This window comes from Muntiacus reevesi, chromosome 2 (genome assembly GCF_963930625.1).
Source record: "Muntiacus reevesi chromosome 2, mMunRee1.1, whole genome shotgun sequence".
NCBI classification, from domain to species: domain Eukaryota; kingdom Metazoa; phylum Chordata; class Mammalia; order Artiodactyla; family Cervidae; genus Muntiacus; species Muntiacus reevesi.
In genome coordinates, this window is record NC_089250.1 from 59976997 (window position 1) to 59987143 (window position 10147).

General features: G+C 51.1%; 1 protein-coding gene across 4 annotated transcripts in view; it reads left to right on the forward strand.

The window, feature by feature from the left end:
• Positions 1 to 8322, forward strand: part of TM9SF4 (transmembrane 9 superfamily member 4) — a 51018-nt gene extending 42696 nt beyond the window's left edge. For all 4 annotated transcript variants that reach the window (XM_065921811.1, XM_065921814.1, XM_065921813.1 and 1 more), the window contains exons 14-18: positions 515 to 690; positions 1165 to 1228; positions 2418 to 2537; positions 3287 to 3376; positions 6357 to 8322. In XM_065921811.1, coding sequence (XP_065777883.1) covers positions 515 to 690; positions 1165 to 1228; positions 2418 to 2537; positions 3287 to 3376; positions 6357 to 6506 — 600 coding nt within the window. In that variant the 3' untranslated portion in view covers positions 6507 to 8322. The remainder of the gene's footprint in view (positions 1 to 514; positions 691 to 1164; positions 1229 to 2417; positions 2538 to 3286; positions 3377 to 6356) is intronic.
• The last annotated feature ends 1825 nt before the right edge of the window (positions 8323 to 10147 follow it).

Here is a 10147-nt window from a genome sequence, read left to right on the forward strand (position 1 = left end):
GTATGCATGTTTAAGTATTGGGGTATTTTAATTAAAATGGACTCCTGTACATACAGCTTGATATCCTGCTTTTCACTTAGTGGTATAGTGTGGTGTTTTCATTGAACAAAATTGGAAACACACTATCTGTGTACTTCTGTTTTTTTTTTCCACTTAACATAGCACATGTAATTTCCCTTTATTCTGGCCCTTCATCTCCCCTTCCGGTTCTCAGGCCCTCCCTTGTTCTTTCCCCACATCCTCCCTGGTGACAAGCTCCTGTGGGATGCCGTGGTTCCTTCTTCACTTCATGGCTCAGCTGGTCCTCCATCTGTCCTCCACTTTTGCCAGGGCTGGGGTCCACCCCAGGATGGTCTGGCCAGGAGCCCTGTGTGGGGTGTGTCTGTAGAAGCTTCCCCACCGTGGTGTCCTGCTGAGCCCTTCCTGCCCTGGGGCCCAGAAGGCCCCTGCCCCACTGCATGGCCCCTGGCCTGGGCTTCAGGGCTCGTGGAGCCTCACAGTGCTCTGCCCACAGGTGCCCTTTCCCACTATGGTGGCCCTGCTCTGCATGTGGTTCGGGATCTCCCTGCCCCTCGTCTACCTGGGTTACTACTTTGGCTTCCGTAAGCAGCCATATGACAACCCTGTGCGCACCAACCAGATTCCCCGGCAGATTCCTGAGCAGCGGTGGTACATGAACCGATTCGTGGGGTGAGTCTTTAGCAGGGGCCAGGCGGGGGCTTCTGGGGTCCACAAAGCTGACACTTCGCTGAGCCGTCTCCTTGGGAAGACTTGGGCGAGGGTACCCTCCCAGGCAGGGGCTGCACCATGGCTGACTCTGGTAGACTTCATAAGAGCTCAGCTTCACTCCAAGATAGGACCCAGTTGTAGCCAGACTAGGTGTTGGCCAGGCAGGGGTGGGGTGGAAAGGTGCAGGGTGACAGGTTACAACTACCTATAGGACCTTGGACTAGACACTCCCCTTCTCTGTACTTCAGTTTTCCCATCTATAAATGGGGAGAGTGGTGCATACTTCTTGAATGTCTGTAGTGGTACAAAAGCATGCCAGAAGCACTAGACCTACCCCACTGTGTTAGTGGGCTCATTCTCACTGGCTCAGGAGGGAGCCCGAAGCTTCCAGTGGCCCAGGTCTTCCAGCAGTGTTAACCCTCCCGTTCTCTGCAGTATTCTAATGGCTGGGATCCTGCCCTTTGGTGCCATGTTCATCGAGCTTTTCTTCATTTTCAGTGTGAGTACTGCTACCTGCTCCCACCCCTCACCTTCACCCGCACCAGCCTTGTCCCCACCCCCCTGCTCAGGTGCTCTGCCACTTACTGTCTATGAAATTTCAGACAGAAATTTTAACCTCTCTTAGCCCCCACTCTTCATCCTAAAATATAGTAACAGTCCTGCCTCTCACAACAGCTGGGAAGGTGAAGTGAGATGTGCCATGTGGACAGGGTCTGGTGTGGGAGGGGCTCAGTGAATTTCTAGAAGCTGCTTTGGCTGTGTTAGCAATATTGCCATTAGTCACCACCTTTATTAATAGCATTGTTGCATCTGCTTTGATTTCTGGGTCTGCACGTGTCTTTACCTATCTCAGTTACTCAGAACTGCTAGGAAAATGTGGGAAATGGTGCTTAATTCTCAGGATCTTCATGAGGCTTGAACATGATAATGTCTGTAAAAGGCACAGTGCTTGACATTCAGGAATTGCTTCGTAACTCATAGCTGCTATTTTAATGATGACTGCTCCTCTCTCAGGCCTGCCCAGATGAAAGCTGGCAGAAGGGTTCTTCAGAGCCATCTAAGGCCAGCTGACCCAGCTCGGTGTCCAGCACAGAGAGAGGGCTTTGCCCTAAATCGGTGCTGGACAAGCAACCGCACCTTTGGAGTGGCCCAGCTCGCCCAGCTGATACCCCCTCGCCCACCCAGCCCTGCCTGGGACAGGTTGGCTGCCTGCCCAGGGGGCCTCCTCTGTTCTGTTCGTGTGACCCCAGGCCAGTCACTGACCTCTCTGAACCTTGCCTCCTTCACTGTAAAAGGCCACCCTTTCACAGGCTGACATGTGGAGTTGTGTGCGTAAAGCACGTAGCACTGTGCCTGGCGCATGGCGAGCCATCCCAGGTAGTGGTGGCTGCTGTGTAATTTTGATTGGGGTGGGATTTGTTATTTTCCACAAGCTGCTGAGTTCAGGCCAGGGCCTACCCATGGTAGGATCAGCCATGCCCCAGCCCCTCCCTAGGGACAGCCTGGCTCACCCTCTGCTCCAGAGAGGAGAGACCAGGCCAGGCACAAGCCAGGACCACAGGCCTCAGTGGTCGTGATGGGTCTCCATTCCTGCCAGTCCCGACTGAAGGATGGAGTTCCTGAGCACAGGCAGGGACTGCAGGGGCAGAGGGCGGGCTCACTGAAGGCCGGCTCTGATGTATCTGCAGGCAATCTGGGAGAATCAGTTCTATTACCTTTTCGGCTTCCTGTTCCTCGTCTTTATCATCCTGGTGGTGTCCTGTTCACAGATCAGCATCGTCATGGTGTACTTCCAGCTGTGTGCAGAGGTGAGGGGAATGTGGCCAGCACTTGGGGGTAGGGGGAGCTGGGGCCAGCATCGAATGGGTCAGGGAAACTGGGTTTCCCATGTGGTCCCACGTCTTCTGAGGCCTTGGACAAGTGCGTCACTTCCCCTTGCCGAGCTTCCATTTGTTCAGCTGTAGACTCGTGGGTGGAGGTCACCTCGACCTCATGACAGTACTTGTGAGTACCGAGTCCACTCCAGTAGGGATTTCTTCAACAGCTGGCGCCATTTGGGTAACCAGCCCTCCATCTGGGGACTATCTCTTGGCAGAGCGAGCAAAGCCAGGGCTCTGGGACAGACAGCCTGAGCTGAAACCCTGGCTCCTCCAGTAGTTCTTGGGCAGTCATTTAACCTCTGCGTGCCTTCCAGACCTAACGCAGAGGGCTGCTGCATGAACTCTGAGCTGATTCACAATAAGCACCTAGAACAGGACGTGGCCTTTGGTGAACGTTTGCTCCGAAATGCTAATGTTAATACTGTTCTTTTCTTGTTGATTTTTTAAATTGAGATGTAACTTATTAACAGTAATGTTCACCCTGTTTAGTCTATAGTTGTGTAAGTTTTGAAATGCATGCAGTCGTGTAACCACCATTACAGTCAAGGCATAAAACCTTCACATGACCCCAAATATTACCATCCTTATACAGGGTCTTTAAGCTCCTCAGGCAGCTGTGAAACGGGGAAGAGATTCTGCCTGGAGACAGCAGTGACCCTCCTCTGTTTCCTCCTCAGGATTACCGCTGGTGGTGGAGGAATTTCCTAGTCTCCGGGGGATCTGCATTCTACGTCCTGGTCTATGCCATCTTTTATTTTGTTAACAAGGTACCACCCTGCATGAGGGAGACACTTTGCCCTTTTAGGGCAGGACTGTAGGGAGGGGTTGCTGGGGAAAAGCCTCTAGTGTCCAAATCTTACTTTTCTACCAAGAATGGGGAGGCCCAGGGTCATTCTAGAACTGTTCCTCTCTTAGAACAGAATCTCTTTGGAAAGAGAATATGTTTGGGTGACAAAAGCCTTCAGGATAAACGACAGTGAGAATGTTGTACGAAGAACCTGTGAGATGACAACCAAAGCAGAGCTAAAAGGAAGTGTATCACCTTACAGTGCTTTTAAGAGGAAGTAAGGTAATACAGTGTTCACTTCAAGAGGACAGGGAGGAAAAAAAAAAAAAGGGAGAAAAAAGAAAAGAAGACGCGTAAAATGAACAATAACATGAAAGAATAAATGTAAATGAGAAGAGTTAAAGAGATAAGAACAGAAACTGCTGAAGTAGCCTTTAGCACTCAGATTGAGGAGCTCAGCTGTACTCACAGAGCTCATGGCCCCCAAAAGGTAGCTTAAGAGTCCAAACAGATCCCCACGCCAGGTTTGGTAGGTGTACACATAACAGTAATCAGATGGGCCACTGAGGGGAGTCTGAGAGTCGTTTTGGTGGACCCTGTGTCACCTCCGAGATTTACACTGAAGACGATCTTACCCACTGTATTTTGGGTTTCCAAAGCAAGAAGCCCTCTGCTTATAACCAAGCTATATTTTGAAACTAAACTAGAGCCATAGGCTAACCAAGTGAAGGTTAGAATTCCCTTTCCCAAAACATCAGGTTGGAAAGGACTATCCAGATATTTGAGGAAAGTTCCCACCCCTGCCTCCAGTTCCCTGACTGGGCCCTTCCTCAAATCCCAACAAAGGACCACCTTGCTAAGGAGTCAGTCAGCGGTGGCCTGTGGGCCCGCAGGCCTGCTGCTGTAAACAGTTTTATTGGTGGTCATTCATTTACATGTTGTCCAGGCTGTTTTTACACTACAGTGGCAGAGTACTGTAGTTTTGACAGAGACCACATGGCCTCAGCTGTTGGCTTGGCCACAAGTTTGATCGGGTTTGTCCATACTATCTTCAGAAAAATCTGAATGAACTTTTTGGCCAACCCAATATAATCTGTCCCTTTAAGAAGAAGCTTGCTGACCCCTGTTCTAGCACATCAGTGACTGAGGGCATTCCCTCCTGATGCTCCCATTCTCTTTAGATAGCTCTTGTCATTATTAAGGTCTTCCTTGATTCACACTGAAATCTGCCTCGCTGTAAACTCCATCTTCAGACCAATCTTATTCCTGGAATCCTGCAAAACAAATCTAATTTCCCTTCCCTACTTATCAGAAACTCTTCTGAATGGAAGGTGACCAAAACCCAGTTCCAGCTGGCTTAAGCAAAAAAGGAAAATGTTTTGGCTTATGTAAGTTTAATAAGAAGTTGAAGTGCAGCTTCAGGCTTGGTTAGATCCAGCAGCTTAAATGATGTCAGGGCTCTGTGTTTATACCTCAGCTCTGTGTGTGTTTTCTTGGCTTCAGTCTGCAGGTAGTATCTTTTCACAAAGTAGAAGGATGGCCAGTAGCAGCCGTAGAGTCTCTTCTCAGCTTTGCAGCCCTAGAGATAAAAGAAAGTGTTTCCTCTGTCCTCATGTTACCAGTCCCAGGGAAGGTGCTCACTGGCCCAGGTCATATGACACCCTCACTATTCCTCATGTCCAGTAGGCCGGTGTGCTCAGATTGACTAGCTTAGGCTTGTACTGGACTGACCGCTCCAACAGGACCACGGAGTGGGGAGTGGGTACCCAAGACCCCAGGAAAGAGGAAGACAAGAGCCAGTGCTGGGCAAGCGAAGCCTGCTTCCATAGCTCCCCACACAATGGTCACAGCTCAGCCTCCTGCCCTTCCTGCTTCTGCCCGAGGCTTTCTCCTCTGCCCTAAAGCCAGCCTGAGAGCCTTGTCTGAACCATGATGGCCTTGGCCTGTCTGAACTCTAAGGAGCTTTCCAGCACCGCCATTTTGCCCCATTCCTTTTCTGGTTTTCCCACTGGATTTACCACTACTCCGTTCCCCCTATCACCTTCACCCCACCATCAGCCACAAGAAAGCTCATAAAAAAGAGATGTGGTTGAGCTGGAAAACATGGCCTTCATCCCCCAGTTTGTGGCTATTTGACTTCAGGGAGATGGTCTCAAACAGAGACCCTTACTGTTTTCTTGTGGACTCCTGGCATTTTGTGACCATGTGTCTGCCCACTCAGGCCCTGGTGGGCAGGCAGGTCTTGATACCAAGGTCCCAGATTAGCTCCACTTGGCGCAGCAAAGCCCACCACACGACAGATTACCTGGCATCCCTGCCCAGGTCTGAGAACTCTGCTAAGGAGTTCAGATGCTCCACGATCAACTCTCCATGACTCCCCGGGAGATGGTAACAAAAGTGACAGAGCACGTTCAGGTGGAGAGCGCCATGGGCTGAGACAGGCTCAAGGTGACTCTCTGGTCCTAAAGTCAGGAGCTGTGAACACCTCTCTCCTCCCCCGACTTCTGTGTTCCAGCCATCCACTAGTCTCACTGCACTGTTCTGGGGACTGGAGGGTGGGGCAGTGACAGCTGTGGCCTTTCCTGCCTTCGTCATTCTGGCAGTGGGGCCTGAGGTCAGCCCCATCTCCCAGTGAGCTCCCAGGCCCTTCCCGAGGAAGACTCCTACCCAGACAAGGAATGGCCTGGTCAGTGGATTTGGGCCTTGGGCTCCTAGCCCTCTGACTCCAGGTTCAAATCCCAGCTCCTCTGTAAAATGGGTTAATAACCCACCATTTGGATAGTGTGAGGATCCAAGGCAGAGCACAGGCCCTGGCGCTGATGAAGGTTCACCCTGGCTGTGCGCCCCACCTGCCCCTCACTACCTGCCCACGAGGTCTGGGCGAAAGTCAGGGGACACCTGGTTGGCCACAGCAGGCTGGCACTGAGAGTGTCCTCCTTCTCTCCCCGTCTGTGCCCCAGCTGGACATCGTCGAATTCATTCCCTCTCTCCTCTACTTTGGCTACACGGCCCTCATGGTCCTGTCCTTCTGGCTCCTCACGGGCACCATCGGCTTCTATGCAGCCTACATGTTTGTCCGCAAGATCTACGCTGCTGTGAAGATAGACTGATGGGGGTGGACCACGGTCTGGCCCACTCCATCCACGGACAGGAAGCCGCCCCGCACAGGGAACTGCAGGCACGTAAAATAAAACAACTCCTGCTCGTTTGGAATGTAACTCCTGGCACAGTGTTCCTGGATCCCGGGGCTGCGTGGGGGGCGGGAAGGCCTGTAGATAAATCTTGCATTTTTCTTCATCATCTTATTGCAGTTCTATGGGGATGAGTTTTTTGTGGGTTGTTTTTCTTCAGTGCTAAGGAAGTTCCCTCCAGCAGGAACTCTCGGACCTGTTTATTCAGGTGTATTTTTGGTTTGGGGTTTTTTTCCCTTAGTTTTTTTTTAACAAATGGATCCAGGATGGATAAATCCACCAAGACACTGGGTTCTGGTCACTGTCTCCACCTCAGTTCCTCAGGGCTGTTGGCTACCCCACGACTAACTGGAAGAGGAAACGCCAGGGCTGCAGGGAGGCTTTTGAGCCTCTCGCTGCCCGTCCTCGCCATTGATGCCGCGACAAAGCACAGCTCAGCCCGGACTCGCATCCTCAGTGCCAACTAGCCTCTTCCAGCCCCTTCCCCTCCCTATTCCTTCCTCCCTAGCCTCCTCCCAGGGCTGCTCAAAGCGGGGCTCCCCACCAGGCCTCTGGTCATCTTGTCACTGGGAGCAAGCCCAGATCTTGGTTGAGCCAAGGAAATCCCCCAGAAGTACTGAGCGCCAAGTGCCCCAGGACAGCAGGAATCGCCCCTGTTCAGAGCAGCGGGAGTTTGCTGGACCAGAGGAGAGACTTGCAATGGACTGTCTTTCGTGCCAAGAAACCCTGGATCTGGCGCCAAGTATTTCCAGAGCCAAACCAAGCATTCATGTGTCTGTCTGGATGAGGGTCCTCACCCCTCAGATTGCTCCTCAGCCCCTTCCTGGGTTGGGGGGGGGGGGGGGGCGGTGTGCTGCTCTTGGCAGTGTGTGCTGGTGGGAGGCCCTCTCCTTGCCCGCTTCCAGGGCAGGACAAGGCCTGGAGACCTCAGATGTCTTCTTCAGATGACTGGGAAGAGGCATTCTCTTCCTGACATCCCCCAGCCTCCGTGCCCACACACAGCTCTTTTAGCCAGACCCCGCCTCTCCACTTCCTGTCTGAACTCTTGCCTCCTTTGGGGAACACCCCGAACACTACTTGCAGGAAGGAAGGTGAAAAATAAGTTGTGTCATTCCTTCCCCGAGTCCCAGGAAGAAGCAAGGAGCCTAAGTTAGAAAGAGGAGCTGACACGGATGCCTGGCTTCTTCATCGGCACCCCCTCTTCCTAACCCCTGCCCTTCCCCATGCCTGTCACAGACCTTTGCTCTCAAGTTGCAAGAGACCAAACACACCCTGGGGCTAGGGTTTAAGTAACAGCCGCTCACCCTTGCTCCAGCCCCATTAGGACCCCCACCACAAGACAAAGCTCAGGATGCTGGCTAAGCTAGGAACATACTCCCCTCGCCCTCACCCCCAGATTCTCCCAGCAGCCCTCACCAGCTCCACCAGTCAAACCAGTGATCTTCTCAACCTTGCCTCAGTGACTCTGCAGTACCAAGCGGCGTCCACCAAGAATCAGGTTGGAGGAAAGGGAACCCAAGCAGTGGAGTATGAAAACGGAGTCTTGTTCATTCACATCTTGAATTTTTTTCCCTAAGAGATTCTCTTTTCAGGGGGAGTGGGTAAACAGACTCCTCATAAACAGTTCAGACATCAATTTTTCTGACTTTTTTAATCATCATCATTTTTTTTAATTAAAAGATGCCTGTATGCCTTTTTTTGGTCCAGTTGTAAATAAATATGTCATTGTCCTGTTGTCATGTCTCTTGACTCTCTCGCAAGGGTTACAAGTCTGAGGTGACACAGATTTCCCCCAGTGGGTAGAGCTGAATGGTTTCCCTTAAAGCTCAGTCTCCCATCAGGCTTTCTGCTGCCCTGCCTGGTGCATGTTCAAAGCCTCTCCCACCTGTCTAGCCCCTCCATACTGAATCCCTCAGCACACCCCTCTGGTCCCTCAGGTAGGAAATGGCAAATACATGTGAGCTTTGGTAGCAGTGAGACCTGGTTTTTAAAGGATTCCCAGCTCTAATAGTTTGCTGCTCACTCACTTCACCTGTCATGTAAAACTCCTTCAGTGTCAGACAGTAGAAACAGGTCACACTGCCCAAAGCCCCAAGGATTGATTAGCTCGTAAGTCATCAACGAAAAGAGTGGTTTGGCTTCAGGTCTGGATAGATCCAGGGGAAAGGATAGTCTTAAGATTCTCCCTGTCGCCACTCTGCTTTTCTCTGTACCATTTTATCCCACTGTCAACAGTCTTCCTTCCTCTGTGGAAGGCCAGGAGAGCATGGCATAGATCAGTCTAGGCCTACATTGTGCTGTGCTTAGTCACTCAGTCGTGTCCGACTCTTTGTGACCCCATGGATCGTAGCCCACCAGGCTCCTCTGTCCATGGGGATTCTCCAGGCAGGAATACTGGAGTGGCTTGCCGTGCACTCCTCCAGGGGATCCTCCCAACCCAGGAATCAAACCCAGGTCTCCTGCACTGCAGGCAGATTCTTTACCAGCTGAGCCACCAGGGAAGCCCACGGCCTACATTAGCCAGTGAAGAAAGCCCAGAAGAAAAAGACTTCCCACTATGTCAGTATATTCAACATAGATAAATCCCAGGAAAGGTCTCTGAGGGGCCCAGCTGGGATTACTGTTTGTACATCTTGGACCAATCACTACATCTAGGGGGACTGAGTACTATTAACAGGCTGCATACTCCAAGGATATTGGATACTGTGAATTTCTGCTCACCAAAGTCACGTGGAATGGGTGATAAGGAAATGATTCACCACAGTAAGGGATGCACAGTAAACAAAAACAAGAGTTGCCTGCTAGGTCCACCCAATCTTAATGCCAAACCAGTGAAAAAGATGCTGGTTGCCATTCATGGGATACTTCCTGTGTTCCAGACACTTCGGACACTTTCCATGTGTTAGCTCATTTAATCTTGAATATGATCTTCTGAGACATGTTCTGTTATTAGTCTCCTTTTACAGAAGAGGTTGCAAGCCCCAGTAGTTCAGGTAGACTGCTGAGCCATCCCATGGCAGGTGAGAGCTGTAGTAGTACTCAATTGAAGCCAGCTTCCAAAACCCGTTCCAACCACTACTATAGCTGCCTTTTTAAAAGACTGTTTATGTTTATATTTTTAGTTATAATTGACAAACTACACAACTTGATAGGTTGTTGATACATATATATTTGGTCATGCTGTGTGGCATGTGGGATCCTAGTTCCCCAACTAGGGATCAAACTTGCAACCCCTTGCAGTGGAAGCACAGAGTCTTAACCACTTGATCACCAGGGAAGTCCCATGTTTTGACATATATACACACACCATGAAACCATTACTACAATCAAGACAGTGAACATATTTACCAACCCAGTTTCCTTATGTCCTTTGTAGTCGTGGCCTCTAGCCTCTCAGGAAGGCAGTGACCCAGAAGCCAGAAATACTCTGGATGATGTAGCTCCTTGGGACCAGGTGCAGCTGCCCTCCAGCCATAGGTAGGCCCTGTCCGCCTGGGCACTCACCGCCTCCTGCTCCCCACTTGACGGCTTCCAGAGGGTCCACACCTGGGCCACCAAGT